Source organism: Molossus molossus, unplaced genomic scaffold, assembly GCF_014108415.1.
Source record: "Molossus molossus isolate mMolMol1 unplaced genomic scaffold, mMolMol1.p scaffold_m16_p_10, whole genome shotgun sequence".
In the NCBI taxonomy this organism is placed as follows: domain Eukaryota; kingdom Metazoa; phylum Chordata; class Mammalia; order Chiroptera; family Molossidae; genus Molossus; species Molossus molossus.
Window position 1 is genome coordinate 108,528,178 of NW_023425345.1, and position 20,563 is coordinate 108,548,740.

The 20,563-nt window shown below is 44.0% G+C and overlaps 1 protein-coding gene and 2 non-coding genes across 3 annotated transcripts; 2 read left to right on the forward strand and 1 right to left on the reverse strand.

Annotated features, from left to right (window-relative positions):
* Positions 1-5,412: 5,412 nt before the first annotated feature.
* On the reverse strand, positions 5,413-12,006 carry SAP18 (Sin3A associated protein 18). Its single transcript, XM_036251775.1, has 4 exons — positions 11,840-12,006; positions 11,614-11,723; positions 6,041-6,163; positions 5,413-5,817 (listed from the first exon to the last, which is right to left on the reverse strand). Exons 1-4 carry the CDS (start codon positions 11,966-11,968, stop codon positions 5,661-5,663), a joined length of 519 nt encoding a protein of 172 aa, XP_036107668.1. The 5' UTR covers positions 11,969-12,006; the 3' UTR covers positions 5,413-5,660.
* Positions 12,007-14,023: 2,017 nt separating this feature from the next.
* On the forward strand, positions 14,024-14,160 carry LOC118624885. The gene has a single exon (XR_004958545.1). It is a non-coding gene; the product is annotated as a U11 spliceosomal RNA (small nuclear RNA).
* Positions 14,161-16,494: 2,334 nt separating this feature from the next.
* On the forward strand, positions 16,495-16,596 carry LOC118624787. The gene has a single exon (XR_004958458.1). It is a non-coding gene; the product is annotated as a U6 spliceosomal RNA (small nuclear RNA).
* The last annotated feature ends 3,967 nt before the right edge of the window (positions 16,597-20,563 follow it).

The following is a 20,563-nucleotide window of genomic DNA, read 5'->3' on the forward strand; positions in this document are numbered from 1 at the left end:
GCCTTTTTTTTTTTATCCTCACTCGAGGACATTTTTCCATTTTTTGTTCAGATAGAATGGGAGGGAGAGAAAGGAACAGAAAGAGAGAGCGAAACATCGACATGAAAGGGACACATCGAGTGGCTGCCACCCACACGACCAACCAGGGCCGGGGACAAATTGCAACCGAGGTACGTGCCCTTAGCGGGAACCAAACCCAGGATCTCTGGACCGCAGGCCGACGCTCTAACCACTGAGCAAAACCGGCCAGGACTATTATTGCCTCTTTAAAGGAAAACAATATTCTGATTTTTGTTGAAGAACTCAACCAGCCCAGCTCCAAACTCAACCAGCTAGCTTTCCAGTCCCTGACAGCACCAGTCAGTGATAGGCATGGGCCACTGTCAGGTTGTGAGAGCCAGTTCTGGACTTTGGGGACTCTGGGAAAGGGCAGCACTTTTCTGGATATGCAGACATCCTGGGAGCTGCTGGCCGCTGTCGTCATACCAAAGGGAGAGCCCGAGAATGGATGGAGCCAGCGCAGAATCCCAGGCAGAATGTACTTGGGAGCTGAGGTCTGAGAGCTTTGAGCCCAGAGTGTTCCAGCTGGGCCTGACACCAGAACTCTACCCCTGTGCTTCAGCTAGCTGGAGTGCTTGTTACCGGTACACCTTGGAGACACTGTGGGTTCAGTTACAGATCACCCTAATAAAGCAAGATGTAATCTTGTCCATGGAGGACCTTGCCTCCAATTTGTAAATAAAGTGACATCTGTGAAGCTCACTGAATGTGTGCCTGGATCTGAAATCGTGGCTTGTCAGCTTCAGGCCTCAGATTAAATGTTATTTATCAAAGACACCTGTTTTCCAAGGCTAAAAGATGGCCTCCCTCCCCCATAGTTCCTTCTCAGCACCCTATTCTCATCTTTTCATAATCCGTGGTAGAAATTGATTTTGTTTTTCCAGTTTTTTTTTAACCCTATGTTTTCCATTGCTTTTTAGAGAGTGGGAGGGAGGGGGGGAGTGGGAAACATCGATTGGTTGCCTCCCGCATGCACTCCTACTGGGATTGGGAATTGAACCTGCAACCCAGGTATGTGCCATTGACTAGAAAACCACAACCCTTTGGGACACCAGCTGATGCTCTAACCGCTGAGCCACACCAGCCAGGACTAAAACTTTTTCAATTATAGTTTTTATTCAGTGTTATTTTGTGTTAGTTTCAGGTGTATGTAGTAAGATATTTGAGCCTGGCCAGTGTGGCTCAGCGGTTGAGCATCAACCCATCCACCAAGAGGCCACCAGTTAGAGTCCTAGTCAGGGCACATGCCCAGGTTGTGGGCTGGATCACCAGTGGGGGTCATGCAAGAGGTGGCCAGTTGATGTTCTCTTTCATCGATGTTTCTCTCTCCCCCTTCCTCTCTAAAATCAATACAGAAAAAAAAAGTGAGTATTTGAGTGCATGTCTGTCTAATATTTGTCTCCCCTGCTGGACCATACATTCAGTGAGGGCAAGGACCTTGTTTTATTCATTACGCTAGTACCTAGCAATTTTAAGTATTTACTGAATTAGTGATAACAGTCAACAGTTATGCTGGGTATGGCCCTAAATAGTAACCTATTTAATTCTTAGATTAACTGAAGTAGGTGCTGTCCTGTTTTTCAGATGAGGAAATTGTGGCTTTAATGACTGCCTTCCTTTTCCATGTCCCGTTCATTGTCTACCCCAAATCTTGTTGATGGCCTCCAGCGTCTCTGGGATGTGTCCTCTCTTCTTTATCCTGAATTCAGCCAAAAAGTACAAAAGTATTACATTGATGGTGCAAACTCTGTCACTCCACTTGTACACCTCTGTTCAGGCTACACCCTTTAACAGAAGAGGAACTCCAACCCTTAGGAGCTGGACAAGTTCAAGTGCCATCTGCAGTAGCAACTTCTTTCTCGTCACTTTTTTTTTTCCCCCTTTATTTTAAGGCGGGGAAGGCATCGATGAGAGAGAACATCAATTGGCCGCCTCCTGCATGTCCCCCACTGGGGGATTTGGCCCATCACTTGGGCATGTGCCCTGACCAGGATCAAACTGGCAACCTCTTGGTGCATGGGTCGATGTTTAACCACTGAGCCACACCGGCCGGGCTCTTGTCACTTTTATCCCCTTTCATTACAAGACTGTAAGACTTTGAGGAAGGATCTGTACCTGTGTCATATTTATGTTTCTCCAGGCCCACAGAATCTGGTATGTAATAAATGCTTTATTCCCTAGCAAAGTGCTGCAACGTATGAGGTAATCAGGAACACTACAAATTCTGATAATTTCCAATAATTACTCTAGAATTTATACAATTTTGAAAATGCCTTAGGTTTACTTTGTTCATAATTTAAATTGCTTTAATTTCATCAATCCTATCTGAAAATTTCTTAGGAAATGGTTATGACTGGGCTGACCAGCCTGGGTAGGGTAGGAAATTCTGAACCAAAGGCACAAGTGAGCGGGCTGCAGATGCCTTACTTTCTTTTCTAAGAGCTATTCATTGACCATTGACTACCTACCAGGCACTCCTCAGCACCATCCCATGGGTTCCCCCAGTGCTGAGGTGGGCATGTAGTAACACCCCACGTAATAATGCAGCCCAACCCAGGCTGATGGTTTCTACTTACTGAAAGTTTTTAATATTTAGTATTAAAGTTGCCATTTAGGTTTTAACTTATTCCTCCTAGGAATTATGGGCCAAGGAGAGTCCATGACTTTGTCTTCATAGAATAGCTGCCTAGCTTCCTAACAGAATAAACATTATTCCTTCAAGCTTGTTCCACTGCAGACTCAAAGAAATTACAGCTATTGGCAAAACTACCTATATCTAAGCAATAAAATACGAGCGCACAGACCTCATTTGACTGCTCCAACGGGGAACCATATTTCTTTGAGAGACATTCTGGTTTGTATAGAAACTGAAACAGGTCCACAACTCCAGGTGACTGTCCCTTGGTCAAAATTTAGTATGCGGAGGATAACTTCCCTGCAGGAGCAGTATCAATCACTACAGTGTGTGGAAACCAGGGTGCAGTGAGTTGAGGATCAAAGAAACTGAAAGAACACTATTTTTGGAAACGGTTTCAACTAACTCATTGTTAGCTGCCTAAGTTCATCCACCCCCACCTATGACCTGTTAGTAAAAGCAGGTCTCACTTTCATCTGCAGGTGGAAACTGGTCATTGTAGCTCAATTAAGGTAAATGAAGATTTTAACCTTAGCCTAACAGTTTAATAGCGCTCTCTTCCCTCACACCTGTGTTTCACAGGCACCCGCGCGCACACACACAAATTAACATCTGAAACATCACCCGAGCCAGTGCTTACTCTGTATAAAATCCGTTATAATTGTAAGACTTAAGTATAAACTTAACATTAAGACACCCTATGGAGGATCTGGTCGATAACTGAAAATACCAAGTTCATGTACACACTGAGAAAACAAGGTATTGTAGACAACTGATGTGCTAGAACGCAACACTCCAAAGGGAAAAGAAATTCCAAAATACCTTAGGAGCAAGTAAAGCAGCCAGGAGACTAAAGCACTGAGCATGGTGCACTCATGGTGACCATTTCCTACTTTATATTTGAGGAAATAGTTCAGCTCAAAGCCATGCTTACCAAAGCCAGAGATAAATAAGGACTAAGTATAAGTCTTTCAATTCTTCGCATAGTCAATATGTTCACTAGGTACTTTTGGTAGAAGATTGGAAATATTTTTTAAAATATGTTTTTATTGATTTTTTGAGAAACATCCATCCACTGCCTCCTGCACACCCCCTACTGGGGACCAAGCCCACAGCCAGGGCATGGGCCCTGACCAGGAATGGAACTTGAACCTCTCAGTCCATGGAACAATGCTCAAATCTACTGAGCCACACCAGCTGAGTGAAGACTGAAACCTTTATTTATTTTTTATTTTATTTTTTTTGTTCAGGTAGAACGGGAGGGAGAGAGAGGAACAGAGAGAGAGAGAGAGAAACATCGATGTGAAAGGGACACATCGAGTGGCTGCCACCTGCAGGACCAACCAGGGCCGGGGACAAACTGCAACCGAGGTACGCGCCCTTAGCGGGAACCGAACCAGGGTCTCTCAGGACCGCAGGCTGAGGCTCTAACCGCTGAGCCAAACCGGCCAGGGCAAGACTGAAACCTTTAAAGGAGAAATTCCTTATTAAAACCAAGGAAATAACCCACATTAGTCTTAAGTTAGTTAGTGCGAGTAACTGAGAATTACAGGAGAGCCCTTACTGTAGGAGTTTACACCATTATGAAAATCTGGCCTGCAAAGTTCTTTCCGTTCCCGCCTTGATCTGCACAGTAAATCCGTTTCTTCCCCACAAACAGGGAGGCAGACAATCACAGCTCCTCTTCTCCAAAAAACGAGGTTTAAATTAACTCAAAGTATTTAAATCTATCAAGTCTGAATGAATAAAGGAATCAGGGTTTGGGATAAATTAGCGTAGAAGAGACACTAGGTCTAATCCAGGCTTACCCCTGCCACCTGTTGACTTACTTTGCAACAGGGACACCAATTCCACAGAAGGACGAGATTTTAAAGGCTGCCCTTTGTCCAGCATATCCATCCTGTTTCTGCTCCCTGCCTGTCCGTTACTTTCTCAGCTACTGAATTGACTGTTCCAGTGCCCGTGTTCAAGACACCGTTAGTTTACTTAATGATGCCACAGTCACATAACTTTATTACAGTACATTGTTAGAAAGGTTATAAATTAAATTTGATCACAGTTATGAATGTACAGGAAAAGACAGTATACATAGAGTTCAGTAATATCCTCTATTTCAAGTACCCACTGGGAGCCTTGCAAAGCGTCCCCAACACAGAAAGGGGACAACTGTATTCACTTACTAGCACTTAACAGGATGTGTGAATACTCACTTGCCCAACTTGACTTCATTGCTGGCTCTTCTCCCTGGGCCTTGATTCCTCTTCCATCTCTCCCTCCCTCCCTCCATTTTCAGATGATCTTCAAGGTAAACCTTTCCACCCTTACCCTAAGTACTAACCCTTTATACTGCTGTTTCCTCTATACTGCTTCCTGTCCTCCCCATCTTTAAAACATAAAGAACCCTCACTGTGGGAGCACCCATCCTCCTTTTCTCTAACTTTTTGAAGAGCTGTATTTTGATTGTACCGTGATTCAGGCAGGCCAGTTTTTTCTATCACAAGTTCTACAAGTTGCCTCAGCTAAAACTTCCAAAATGCTTCTGCCACCACGCTCAGTCACACAGGTCCTTTCTCCAACTCCACACCATTGTCTAGGCCAGACTCATGGCTCTCTTGTTCCGCCCTACTTGGCGCTGAACACACTACCCTCCACTACCCAGTACAAATCCCAAATACTCAAACCCAGTTCCCATGCCTCCATTAACTTTCACACTCAGGTTGATTGCACACGTATATTTAACAAGTTTTACATAGACTGCTAAGAGCACTTCATATTTTACAGGACTTGAAACATGGACTTTCTATTAATCTTCATACCATAGCAGAGCCAAACCTAACTCCTAAATAAATGCATTACAATTTGTTTAGAGTTTAAAGGCTTAATGGCAATAATGGGGTAGGGGGGAGAGCATAAAAATCTTTTACATAACTGAATGAAAAATAAACGAAGAAATAGTAAATAAAATTTAATATGGCCTCATGCGCCCCGAAGGAGGTGGTGCCCGATTCGGAGGGGTGATTGCTATGTCCAGATAATCTCCTATCTGAAACTTCTGCGACTGCAGGGTCATGGAATCATCAGTCCCCTTTCTCCCGGACATGGTGCTGCCAATCTCCTTGACCCTACAGGAAGGAAACTGACTGTTAATGCATCACGAATCCTGCAGCTCCACCCAGACTGCACAGTAAACATGGAACTGGATCTGCTGCTCCATTACCTTGCAGCACAGTAAACCAGGTATTATGATAATTCAAATCTGTATTCCCCCCACTAAAGGGGTTACCCCTTATCAGTTAAAACATATCAAAACCAAAAGGACATTATAGGAACTAACAAGTTACCTACCGATAGCCAGGTCTTTTAATATCCGTAAAAACAATTGCAAAATTGAAGTGTGTGCCCTTCTTTCTAGCTTCTGGGTAGACTTCTTTTACTAAACTAGTCAGTTCTTTCAAGGTTGCATCCATCCTGAATTAAAAATAAATAAATAAATAAATAAAAATATTTGATTAATTAGCAATAATATAACAAGGGTATGGACATACAAAGAGTTAATTACATGTGTCTGAATTATGGTATGTCAGAAACTGTCAATTTTATACTTCAGTTAATTTTAAACATCTAATAATACTATTTGCCACCCCAAAAAACTTCCCTTACCAGCCTCAATGTTTGAAATTGATTAATTAAAGGAAGATTGTTAGTGCTGACAGAGACTTCAGAATTATATACGCGATCTTTTGTTGCTATGTAACACCTTTTTGGCTTAGTGATTTACCTCTTTAAAGGTAACTACTTCAAATTAATCCAAACATTTAAAAGAATCATGTTTTATTATTTCTAAGACACATCCTTCCCCACATTTAGCATCTCTGGAATTGGAATGCACCTTGGAATGAACATGACAGGGAAGCATTTCCATAAAGATGTGCAGTATCTTTCCTAAGAAGGAATCTCAGGGTAAGTTCTACAACAGGAAATTCAACAGAAAATGAAACATGAAAATTTCTCGACAAAGCAAAGGCTCCTTTCACAATGTATATTTTTGCCCTGCACATATTTATCTGAAACTCAGAACTTAATGTCTTTTGAGTTACATGGCACAATCTGGAAAAATCTTTTAAAATATAAGCATCTTGGAAACAGTAACAAATCAGTATAAATTTTTATAATTGTTCTCTTTAATGACAACTGGGAAAATGAAACAGATGACCTGGAACTTTTGGAAACAACATTGCCTGCAGGGCCTATAAGATGACACAGGATACCAGGCCCAATGTAGAATAAGAATTTAAAAATACATTATCAAGCAGGGAGTCAAATGCCCAAGAGGTCACTTAGTTTCAACTTTGCACCCTATTTACAAATCTCCACACTACATCATACTCAAGTAAACCATGGCTTTATCCACATGGAGAGTGAAAACATCCAGGATGACTACATCATCTTCCATTCCGAACTGCGGCCAAATCTTTCTCATATGCCCGTAACAGAACAAAACAGTATTCCCTGCAAGACATGCCCCTCCCTCTCAGATTACCATAAAAATACCATTAACCACTTAGTTGCCCAGGTAATAAACTTAAGCACTGTTCAATTCTTCCCACCTCTATCCTGTTGTTTCTACCTCCTACAAATAGGTCAAATCTATTTTTTTCCTCCATGCCCATCATTACTGCTTTCAGGATATCACCCCCCTCCATGGTTTGCAGGTTGCCAAGAAAGTATGAACAACACTTTGCATACACAAAAAGACAAGCAAGATCAGCTTCAATAAGAGTGCATTTGGGCCCCCACTGCCAACAGGTCTCACCTTGCAGCCGATGCAGAGAGGTGTTCTGCATGCATGCCTCTTGTGCTGCTGGTGGAAGATCCTGGATATAGCAGTGGGGTTGGTCAGGTGCCATACGAGGCTTAAGCAGAACAAAGAACACATCAAGCCCAGAACAGGAAAAGAGACTCCCAAAGAGATATGCCCAGCACAGGCTGTGAGGGTTTTACATCTCCTTGCAAGGAGATATTCTGAGCCCAAAGCCACTCTTCTACAGCCTCAGCAAAGAGTGAGAAGCTGGGCAAGATTGCCTTTCCCAACTTGATAATGTTCATTATTTAAAAGAGAGAAAGCCATATGCAAGAATGCAATAAATTATATCCCAAACCTAACTAGCCAGAATAGCCAGTGGATTAACATCACTACGGGCATCTTTTTATGCAGACATACAATGCTACAGAAAAGGATTTCTTTTATTCTTTTTTGTTGTTGTTAACCCTCACCAGAGGATGTTTTTCCATTGATTTTTAGATAGAGTAGGAGTGAGGGAGGGAGAGAAACATCGATGTGAGAGAGACAGACACATCATTGAACCTGCAACCCAGGTGTGCCCTTGACTGAAAAATCGAACCCATGACCCTTCAGTTTGCAGGCCAACGTTCCAACCGCTGAGCCAAACCGGCCAGGGCCAGAAAAGTAATTTCTTAATATTATCAAGCATATTATATATGCTGAGACTATAATACAAATATAGGACTCTTCAAATATTTTATTTTTAAACAAATTAAGTTTTCTTTAACTTGAAATTAATAGAAGAAAACAACTGAAGTCAAATAGGAGAAATTGTAAAACTTCAGAGAAAGTTCTGTTACTCTTCCTCTCACCTTATACTTTTGAAGCTTATTTTTACTTTGTCAGCGTTCATATTCTATCTGCAACCCTGGTTATTTTAACTTTGTCCCCAGTGATCTCCCATGTTGGCATGAAGTCTGAGGCCAGAGTGATTTTTTTTTCTTTAGAAGAGTGGGGCGGGGGGACAAAGATGTGAGAGAAACACATCTATTGGTTGCCTCCCTGCATGACCCCAACCAGGGCCCAGGATCAAACCTGCAACCCAGGTACATGCCCTTGACTGGGAATTGAACCCAAGACCCTTTGGTCTGAAGGCCTATGCTCTAACTGCTGAGTCAAATCAGCCAGGATCAGAGTGATTTTTTTTTCTAGCTGTCTTGGAGGTATCTGATGCTGTTTATTATAATCAGTTACTCTCTAGTACACAGCATATACTTAAGTGTACCAGAAAGGATTGTGTCTTCTTTTCTAAGAACATTTTTCTTATTGTTCTTATCTTGCTCATAAAGAAGTTGAGGGATCTGGTTCACACCTTTTATGAGTTCTAATAGTGTGAGTCCTCCACAAGCTTCCCCAGACCAATAGCTGGAGTGCCAAGTGTTGCTTTCTGACCACTAGTCTAAAGCTTGAGTACAAAAGAAAAGAAAAAAAAAGAACAAGCGAAAAAAGACAAAGATACAAAAAACTATTAAAAATAAAAACCACAATTTAAAAACAATAACAAAATAAAGCTTGAATACAGGAGTGAAAAATGCAAGAGCCCCCTTGGAGCTGAAGTCTATGCTGGCTGACTGTGATGGTCACTTTTATGTCAATCTGGTGAAGGTGAAGCTCCGTTATTCAATCAAACACTAATGATGGTGTTGTATAAGGTAGAGACAGTCCCAGACATCCCAGACATGATCACAAGAGTAAACAACCAGCCCAGCCAGTGTGGCTAGGTGGTTGAATGTTGACCCATACAGCAAGAGGTTGTTGGTTCGATTCCCGGTCAGGGCACATGCCCAGGTTGAGGGTCTAATCCCCAGTGGGGGGCATGCAGGAGGGGGCCAATCGATGTTCTCTCTTGTTGATCTCTCTCTCTCCCTCTCCCTTTCCCTTTCTCTCTTAAATCAATTTTTAAAAAGAGGGTAAACAACCAATATTTTATTTTGTAGATGGGCTTAAAGCGCATCATTACACTTTAAAGAGATTATTCCAGATAATCTGAGTACACCTGACTCAATCAGTTGGAAGGGCCTTATCAGGCTGGGATCACAACTTTAGCTCATGTTTGAAAGTTCCAGCTGGCCCTTCCTGATAGCCTGCCCAAAGGCTTAGGGATTTGGATGTCTAGGCACCACAACTGTGTAAGCTAATTTGCAGTAAGTCTCTTTATAACTCCTACTGGTTCTGTTTTCCTGGCTGAACCCAATACAATGACGTATCTCATTCACTTCCAGTGACCTGTTTGATGACCTCCCAAGTATAAGAGAGATGTCACTCCTGTGGTGTCTAGCTTGTTCCCCCAACTCCATGGAGTGCCTTGGGTCCCTCTGGGTTTCCACTCCTTTTCTTTAACTTGTCTTAGTGCTGCCTACAATACAGCTCTTCAGTCCACTCCTAGAAGTTGAGAATTCCCAAGCTTTGCTTCTGGGAGTGAGGGCAAGCTCTGCTACCCCAATACCAACCATCCAGTCTTTCAGAATGTCTTCTCTGGGCACCATTTTGAGGCACAGAATAAGGTTGTCTTTCCTTGTTTGGTTACATTTTATGAACAGGACAGTTTAGGACAGGATTTTCTTGTAATCCTTTTTCTTGATTGGGAGTAGACCTCTGTTAAACAATTTCACCCTTAATTTCACTTAGTATTTATCTGCTCTAGTAAGCTCACTAGATTGAGCTTACTACATGTAGACCGAGTTTCCTTACTTACTACACTTTCTTTAATTTATACCCTCAAGGTCAAAGCACAGTACCTGGCAAATAGAAAATCTTATTTGTTGGAGGAAATATCCACTTTAATCTCTGAACAGAGGTTTTCATCAACCCATTAGTAACAGTGCTTCCCTAAAATAAGTTAAATTAACCTTCCTAGAACTTTATTCTGGAATGATACTGAATTGCAATACTACAAAAATTGAACCACCACCTTGAAAAAAGACAAATAAGGCCCCAATCTTCAAAGAACTGAGTTCTAGTACACAGGGCTTACAGTTGGGGAATGTAAAATACTATGCCAAAAAGTTTGACCGTTCCTCAAAATGTTAAATACAGAATGATTATATGATTCAGCAATCCCATTTCTGGGTATATACCTAAAAAAGCTGAAAGCAGGGGCTCAAGCAGAAAGACTTGTCATACCCGTTTATAGCAGCAGCATTCACAGTAGCTGAAAGGTAGAAACAACTTCAAAATGCCCATCAATAGATAAACAAAATGTGGTATATCCGTACCATCATGAAATATTACTCAGAAATAAAAAGGAATGAAGTTCTGTTATATTCTACAACATGAATAAACGCTGAAAACAATACGGTAAGTGAAATAAGCCAGACACAAAAGGACAAATATTGTAAAGTCCATTTATCTGAAATGCCTGGAATAGGCAAGTTGATATACATACAGTAAACTAGTGTCTACCAGGGACTGGGGGAAGGGAGGGTAGGAAGGTATTGTTTACTGGGTCCAAAATTCCTGATGGAGGGAATGAGAAAGTTTTGGAAATGTAATGATAATGGTTGCATAATGTGACTTTGTACCCTTAAAAACAGTTAAAGTGGCAAATGTTAGCACAACACAGGAATTCTATATAATCATACACCTTTTAATGTTACTAAAAAGCCATTATGACGTCAAATCAAGGAATTCCACCGTCCGCAGCATGTGACGTTGCTAGTCAGACTTGGAGGAGGTGAGGTCCAGAGAAACATTCAGGGGCGCGCCTTCACCGAACACACGTCCGAGCAGAAATCACTCGGGGTCTTGGTGGTGTTTTGGATGCTACCGCAGCCGAGATTCAACAGCACGCGGCCAGTGCTCTTGAGGAGAGCAGACGTCCCCGCACAGCACTGCTCCCGGGAGCCTGTTACCCCGTCACCCCGGCACCAGGAGCCCCTCCACGGCGCCTACCGCGTGCTAACGGTCTACAAACCATCTTGCTACCGAACAACCACACTGCTTGACAAGGCAACGGGCTCCCGGCGAAACGCAGACGCGCTCCAAGGCCGGCCAGTCCTCTCACCCAGCAACTGCAGCCCGCAGTGCGAGGCGGGCGCCCGCGGCCCAACCCGCCGCCGCCCCGCCGCCCGCTCACCAGGTGTAGATCTGCAGCTCGCTGGACGGCACGTTCCCGCGGGAGAACTCGTCCATGCGGTGGTGGCGCCCGTTGTTGGTGGTGAAGACGCGCAGCAGCAGCGGGCACGTCTGCGGGTAGAAGGAAAGGCGAGGGCTGAAGTAGTCGGGCCCGCGCGGGGTTCCTGCCTCCCGCGGGCCCGCTCGGCGCCCCGCCAGCCTTCCGCCACCTCGGCCCGACCCCTCACCTTCTCCCGGTCGATTGGTTTCTCCGGCTCCTTCTTAATTTCCTCCTGGGTGACGCGCGACTCCACCGCCATCTTCCTCCACTGGCCCGGGAGAGGCTCGCTCTGACCTCCAACCCCGGCAGCGAGCATGCGAACGAAGCGTCTCGCGAGACGCTCGAGGCTTTAGAGCGAGCGGGGCAAGGGGCTGGGTGGGGAGGGGCGGGGCTTCCTTGGCGCTGGCTGGCTTCGTGGCGCGATGCGCAAGCGCGGGCCCGCCGCGCCTGCGCGCTGCGTCGTCTTGAAGGAAGCGGATCCTGGCGTCCTCGCAGCGGGACCTGTGAGGGACGACGGCGGATCATAACGGCTAAGGTATTTATGCATTTCCTGAAATGTTCATAGGCCAAGTAAGCTCGCAGGGGCGTTTTCACACGAAATAATGAAAACCTTAACGCAAAACGCTTAAGGACAATACAGGAGATACTGTTGAATACGCAAAAACATGCCTGTATTAGCAAAGTATGGAACTCTTCTGTTTGGTGGAGGATGGATAGCATGTTGAGAAATGGCCCGAACGAGGACAGGGGGTCACGACCAGGGAGGCGTTCAAAGCTGAGGGAACGGTGAGTAATCTGTACTGAAGGAAGAAAAGGCTTCCCACCCCATCGACTTGAGCGCGAAACGCAAAACTAGGACTTTATGGAAATAACACAGACCGTCTTCATGATCAGTGAATGGATAGGGATACGTGACATAAAAACCACTAACCAGAAAGATTAACATATTTGACTACATTGAAGTTGTTAAAAAAACAAAAAACAAAAAACCTGATCTTCAAAATTATAAAGATAGAAAAACATAAACCATCGAGTGGAAGGCGGTATCATGGATGCATAGGACTAACAGTAGTGTCCAGGATATGTAAGAACTAAAGCAAAAGACGGACATCCCAACAGAAAAGTAGGTAAAACTATTGAACTGCTTTTTAATTTTTACTAATTACAAGAGAAAGTTTATTTAGAAAGTTACAGAGGTGGTAGAAGTGAGCCAGCTGGGCTTTGTAGGCTCAGGGAACAACTTATAGAAGCTAAAGAAGGGCCCTTGGAGCTGAAGGAGAGAGAAAGGTGAAGGTGAAGGTAACGCACCTAGGGGTGAGCAGAGGGGGAAGGGAAAGGCTCTAGCGTGCTCCCGGGGAGAACAGGCCCTGAAAGGTTGCTTTTAAACTGGAGAGATCCACATGGCCAATAAATATATAAGGTGTTCAAGCTCATTGCTAATAAGGAAATGCATTAACACCGCAGTGTTTGGCTTTCGTTGATTGGTTTTAAACAAACTACACGCAGTAACTGGGCAAAAATTAGAAATTCTAACAGTTATTGGTAGAATAATGGGAATATTCTAATGGGGTGGTAAGAATGTCAACTGGTATGCCACTTTGGAAAGTAGTTTAGGATTATTTAATAAAGTCAAAGATACACTTTAACAACAATTTCACTCCTTGGTATTTACCCCAGAGAAAATCTTGCTCATCTGTATCCAGAGACATTACAAGAATGTTCTTAGTATTGTTTATCAGAACAACAAGCTGGAACAACCAAGTGTCTGTCAACATTACAGTAGTTCAAAGAACTGTGTCCATACAGCAACAAAACTATCAAACAGCAATGAAAAATGGAACATTATTATACAGCAACAACAATGAACAAACTACAGCTACATGAAGCTACAACTATGTGAAACAACATGACTTGCACAAGCATAATGGTGGGTGTAACAATCCAAAGACCAAAGAGTGTATACTAGTCCTGGCGGTTTGGCTCAGCCATTAGAATGTTGGCCTGAGGACCGAAGGGTTATGGGTTCAATTCCCTGTCAAGGGCATGTGATAGAGGTTCTATCCCTGGCCCCATTCAGGATCATGAGGGTGGCAGCCAATCGATGTGCCTCACATCAATGTTTCTCTCTCTCTCTCTCTCTCTCACACACACACACACACACTCCCACTCTCTAAAAAAAAAGGGAAAAATATCCTCGGGTGAGAATTAACAACAACCAAAAAAAAAGATTGCCTGTGGATAGCTGGTTCTGTGAAAACTTTGTGAAAAAAAATAGCATTGCTGTCATAACCACTTAATTGTAAGTCTTTGTCAAATCCTTATCATGCACATTCAAATAAAGATGTACTAATCTTCAATCACTGCAAAGAGTTAAAAGGGCTTCTGTTGTGAGCGGCACACTCTATAGAGCAGTTTGATTGCTCTACGTGTGGAATCGACATCAACAGATTTCAGGAGCATACTTTTTTGGTACTTCGGCAGCAGGTGATCATTGGTCTTGGTGCCCGAAAAAAAAAAATTCACTGCAAAGAGCTGTTATGGGAATTGGTTAAGTATTTAATCATCAAGTCTGTGTGGGGTACTTTTTTGGGAGACTTGGGGGTGGTTCTTCTGGCCCCGATTCTAAGGTTGCACATGAAGAAAGATCTCCAATAATTTTATTAGTTCTTTGGGTTTAGGAAGTGTATGTCAATAGATGTCTTTGTGGTATTCATGTCCACCATGGCATGAAAGAATGTAAGGCCCTGCTTTATATATACCTGACACTAAATATGTAAGTGATTAACATTTTACAGTGCTTAGAAACAATCTCAGTGACATATTCTCAGATTTACATAGTAATAATAATGAATTAATATTTATTGATTGGTGTTTGGTTATCTTTCCATTGCTGCATAACAAACACCTGAAAACAGAGAAGCTTAAAACTTTTATTTCGGCTGGGCTCAACTCTGCAGTTCTTCTAGCCTGCTGGCTTACCTTCTGCATCTGTAGTTATCTAGAAGTTCAGTTTGGGGTTTGAGAGTTAAATGGTCTAAGATAACTTCACCTGCCTATCTAGTGATGTTGCTGGCTCTTGACTGGGTGATGTGTCTTTAACAGGCTAACCCAGGCTTCTTCAAATTGTCTCAGAATTCCAATAGAGTGAGAGAAGAAACTGCAAGGTGTCTTAAGGACATGGCTCATTAGCTATACAACTTCACTTTTGCCACTTTTGATTGGTCAAAACAAGTCAGAAGGCTATGCCAAGAATCAAGAAAGTGAAGATATAGGCTTCAGTTTTGGTGAGAGTTTAAGGCACACTACAAAAGGCATGCACATGGATGGGAGAAATTTGTGGCCTTTTTTCTTCAATCTACATGCCAGGCACTTTACTACATTATGTCATTTAATTTTCACAAGTATCCTGAGATGTGTATGTTATGTGACCTGTTACACAAATGAGAAAATGGAAACACAGAGATGTTATGACATTTCTAACTAGGGAAATGTTTGTTAAAAGTTCTTAATAAGGCCCTGGCTGGTTTGGCTCAGAGGTTAGAGCATTGGCCCACAGACCAGAGAGTCCTGGGTTTGATTCCAGCCAAGGGCACATACCTCTGTTGCAGTTCGTCCCTGACCCCGGTTGGGGTCTTATGGGTGGCAACCTGTCAATGTGACTCTCTCACATTGATGTTTTTCTCTCTCTTCCTCCCTCCCGCTCTATCTGAAGATAAATGGAAAAATATCCTCGGGTAAGGATTTAAAAAAAAAAGAGTTCTTGCCCTGGCCGGTTTGGCTCAGCGGTTAGAGCGTCGGCCTGTGATCCAGAGAGGCCTGGGTTCGGTTCCTGCTAAGGGCCCGTATCTCGGTTGCAGTTTGTCCCCGGCCCTGGTTGGTTGTGCGGGTGGTAGCCACTCGATGTGTCCCTTTCACATCGATGTTTCTCTCTCTCTCTTTCTCTCTCTCTCTCCCTCTCCCTCTCCCCCTCCCCCTCTCTCTCCCTCCCACTCTATCTGAACAAAAAATGGAAAAATGTCTTCGGGTGAGGATAAAAAAAAAAAAGTTCTTAATAAGCTCTGGCCAGTTTGGCTCAGCAGTTTGAACGTTGACCCGCGGACCAAGGAGTCGTGGGTTTGATTCCAGTCAAGGGCACATACCTGGGTTGTGGTTTGGTCCCTGGTCATGTAGGAGGCAGTCAGTGTGTCCCTCTCACATCAGTGTTTTTTTCTAACTCTCACTTTCTATTCCCACTCTGAAAGTGAATGGAAAAATATTCTCGGGTGAGGATTTTTTTTTTCCTTTATTGATTTTAGAGAGAGAGGAAGGAAGAGGGAGAGACAGAAACATCAATGAGAGAGAACATTTATCTGCATATCCCCCACTGGGGATTGGGCCCATAACCTGGGCATGTGCCCTGACCAGGAATCGAACTGATGACCTCTTGGTGCATGGGTTGACGCTCAACCACTGAGCGGCACTGGCCGAACTCGGAAGAGGATTAAAAAAAAAAAAAAGCTTAATAAGCAAAACTATGCTAATAGACTATTAAATTTAAAAAGAAGGATAAAATGGCCCTGGCCAGTTTGGCTCAGAGGTTAGAGTGACGGCCTCCGGTCCAGAGAGACCAGGGTTCAGTTCCCGCTAAGGGCGCGTACCTTGGTTGCAGTTTGTCCCCGGCCCTGGTTGGTCGTGCAGCCACTCAATGTGTCTCTTTTACGTTGATGTTTCTCTCTCTCTCTCCTCCTCTTCCTCCCACTCTATCTGAACAAAAAATGGAAAAATGTCCTCGGGTGAGGATAAAAAAAAAAGAAGGATAAAATGTAAAATTATTGAATTATGGGATCAAAATATGCACACAATGTTCTCTCTGGCAGTACATGTACTAAAATTGGAATGATACAAAGATCAGCATGGCCCCTGTGCAAGGATGACATGCAAATTTATGAAATGTTCCATATTTTTAAAAAAGATGTACACACATACACAAGAACATCCTGGAAGGAAATATTCAAGTATATTAACAAATTCCTCTGTTGGAATATGTTGGATCATTGTGATTTACATCTCTTTTGTATTTTCTACAGTTTTCATTATTATGTGTTTATTTTTAGAAATTAAAAAGTAAAAGTAATGTTTAAAAAGTAAATTTCTAGGGTGTTGTCCCAATACGCCAAGGTTGCAGGTTCAAGCCCCTGTCAGGGTACATACAAGAATCAACTAATGATTGCATGAATAAGTGGAACAGTAAATCGCTGTTTCTCTCAAAAAAATTAGCCCTGATCAGTTTGGCTCAGCAGTTATAGTGTCAGACCAAAGGGTCTTGGGTTCGATTCCCAGTCAAGGGCATGTACCTGGGTTGCAGGTTTAATTCCCACCCTAGTCAGAGTTGTGCAGGAGGCAACCTATCAATGTGTCTCTCTCACATTGATGTTTATCTCCCTTCCTCCCTCCCTCCCTCCCTCTCTTCTAGAAATCCCTTCCTATCTAGAAATCAATGGAAAAATATCCTTGGGTTAGGATTAACAAAAAAGGGGAAAAATTAGCCCTGGCCGGTTTGGCTCAGCGGTTAGAGCGTTGGCCTGCGGTCCTGAGAGACCCGGGTTCGGTTCCCGCTAAGGGCATGTACCTCGGTTGCAGTTTGTCCCCAGCCCTGGTCGGTCGTGCGGGTGGCAGCCACTCGATGTGTTCCTTTCACGTCAATGTTTCTCTCTGTCTCTGTTCCTCTCTCTCCCTCCCACTCTACCTGAACAAAAAATGGAAAAATGTCCTCAGGTGAGGATAAAAAAAAAGGGAGGGTTGGAAAATTAAAAAGTAAATCTCTACGGGCAGGGGTGGGGGGGTAAGGGGTGTGGTTCAAGATGCTGGTGGAGTAGGTGGTTCTTTTTTTTTGGTATGTGCCCCTAGCGGGAATTGAACCCGGGACTCTCTGGTCTGCAGGCCAACGCTCCAACCACTGAGCCAAACTGGCCAGGGTGAGTAGGTGGTTCTTTCTCACACATCCTAAAACAAACTGGAAATAAAACTAAATTGGGGAATATTTACTCTAAATTACCAACTGAAGACTAACTGAAGATAAGACCTTTTTTCCATTTTTTTGTTCAAATAGAGTGGGAGGGAGAGAGAGACAGAGAGAAACATCGACGTGAAAGGAATACCACCCGCATGACCCAACCAGGGCCAGGGACAAACTGCAACTAAGGTACGCACCCTTAGCGGGAACCGAACCCGGGTCTCTCTGGACCGCAGGCCGATGCTCTAACTGCTGAGCCAAACTGGCCAGGGCAAGACTTTTTTAAATCTTCACTCGAGGATATGTTTCATTGATTTTAGGGGAAGGGAGAGAGAGAGAGAAACACCAATGTATGAGAAAAATATCGACTGGTTGCCTCCCACAGGTACCCCCACTGGGGACTGAACCTGCAACCTAAGTTTATGCCCTGACCAGGAATTGAACCAGCAACACTTCAGTCCAGGGGATGCTTAGGTGCGTAGGAGGATGCTCCAACCAACTGAGTAACCCCAGCCGAGCTGAAGATGAGACTTTTAAACTAGAAAGGGCATAAAACACCCAGAGAGGTGTAGGAAGGGCAGGATAGTGAGGGTGCTGGCCCTGCCCCCAAGGGCGGCAGGCTGAGGGTGCAGAGGGAACAGTGGGATAGCTCAGCTAGTGGGGAGATGTGGATGTTCCCCTGAGATTAGTGAGGCCTGGACCCCAGGCTGGGCTCCCCAACCCAGAGCTGAGAGCCAGGAACAGCTACCCACGTAGCATCTAGTGACAAAAGGTGGCAAGGATTCTATCCACCAGGGAAAGATGGAGCTTAGCAGAGAAAAGCCACTTTGTTTTTTGAAGGCCAGAGCACAGGATTTCTGTTCACACCCTCTCACCCTGGGCTTTGACAAAGGAAAGGAGATGCAAGCTGGAGTCAACCAAGGAAGGTCTGAGTTGGGAGCGCTGGGGAGAGATGGTAAAGCAGCTGCCGAATGCCTGTGCAAGGTTATCCCTCCATGCCACAGCAGTCATTTTTCATGAGGAGCAAGCCCCTCCCAGCAGCAGCATCCCGGGGAAAGGCAATTACCCCACTCTCTGGTTACAGCTTGCCCTATCCTCTGGAATCCCACTCTCCCCACCCTACATCTTGGCCCCTACTTAGGAGGCAGCAGCAGAGGCCAAGCCTACAGGTCTGGGCAGTCTCAGGCATCAGTAACTGTCTTTGGGACAGGTCCACCCACCCACCCCCACTTTCCTGGAAACCTGACTAGCACTTACCCTCATGGGAGAGCTGATAGAAACTCCTGGCTTCCAAGCAGATCCCATCAGCTTTCCTATGAGGGGCTCCGCCCTGCCAAGGTCAGGGAAATATTCTGGAACAGACTCAGAGGTGTGGCTTGGAAAGAGGAACACACCCACCATCTTCCTTGAAGTCTGAATGGTACCTCCCCCTCACAGGAGATCCAGAGATCCCATCCTTGTCATTCTACCAAAGCCCTTTCTGAAACAGCCTTTTCATCCACTAAGTATGACAGCAGACCCTCAGGGGCTGGGGAGGTGGATCCCAAGGTGCCTTGAGACATTTACTGACCTACACTTGGGCCCCATGCTGCTAAAATGCCAGTCTTAGAGTAAAGTTTGGCCCCTCCCATGCATAGCTAAGCCCAGCAGAGGCAGCCAAAAACTGGATAGCTTGAAGCTTTGAGCAGGTTGCTGAGAGCCAAATGTGGACAGCTTTGGACATTGGCAAGCACGAGAGTACCTCCTGGGAGGCCTGAAAGTGGCATATAAAACAGCTTCAGACAACAAAAGAGCAGGATCCAAAGGGAGATCCAGCAGATGACATCCTATTGTACATAGAAAACTCTAAAGACTCCACCAGAAAACTAGATCTAATAAATGAATTCAGCAAAGTAGCAGGATACAAAAGTAATATCCAGAAATTGGTGACATTTTTATATACCAATAACAAAGTCTCAGAAAGAGAAACTTAAGAAAACATAACTATTTACTATTGCAACAACAACAACAACAACAAAAATAAGGTACCTAGGAATAAACTTAACCAAGGAGGGACAAGACCTGTATTTGGAAAACTATAGGACACTGAAGAAAGAAATAGAGTAAGAGGCTAACAAGTGGAAGCATACACCATGTTCATGAATTGGAAGAATTAGCATCATTAGATTGTTCATACTACCCAAAGGGATCTGTAGATTCAATGCAATTCCTATTAAAATGCCAATGGCATATTTCACAGATCTAGAACAAATATTCCAAAAATTTATAGAGAACCAAGAAAGACCCCCAAATAGCATCAGCAATCTTGAGAAAGAACAAAGTTGGAGAGATTACATTACTGGATATTAAACTATAGTACAAACCCACTGTAATCAAAACAGCCTGGTACTGGCACAAGAACGGTCAAACAGATCAATAGAACAGAACACAGAGCCCAGACATTAACCCACAAGTTTATGGTGAATTAATATTTGACAAAAGAGACTGGCCAGTGTGGCTCAGTGATTGAGCATCAACCCACGCACCAATAGGTCACTGGTTCAATTCCTGCTAGCACATGCCCAGGTTGTGGGCCTGATCCCCAGTGGGGAGCATGCAGGAGGTGGTCAATCCATGTTCTCTCTCTTCGATGTTTCTATCTTTCCTCTCTTCCTCTCTCTAATATCAATAAAGAAAAGAAATTTGACAAGCCCTGGCCAGTTTGCTCAGTGGTTAGAGTGTCAGCCTGCGGACCAATGAGTTGCGGGTTTAATTCCGTTCAAGGGCACCTACCTCAGTTGCAGTTCATCCCTGGCCCTGGTCGGGGTCGTGTGGGAGGCAACCTGTCATGGCTCTGTCACATTGATCTATCTATCTCTCTCTCTCTCTCTCTCTCTCTCTCTCTCTCTCTCTCCCCCCCCCTCCCTCTCCCTTCCCTTC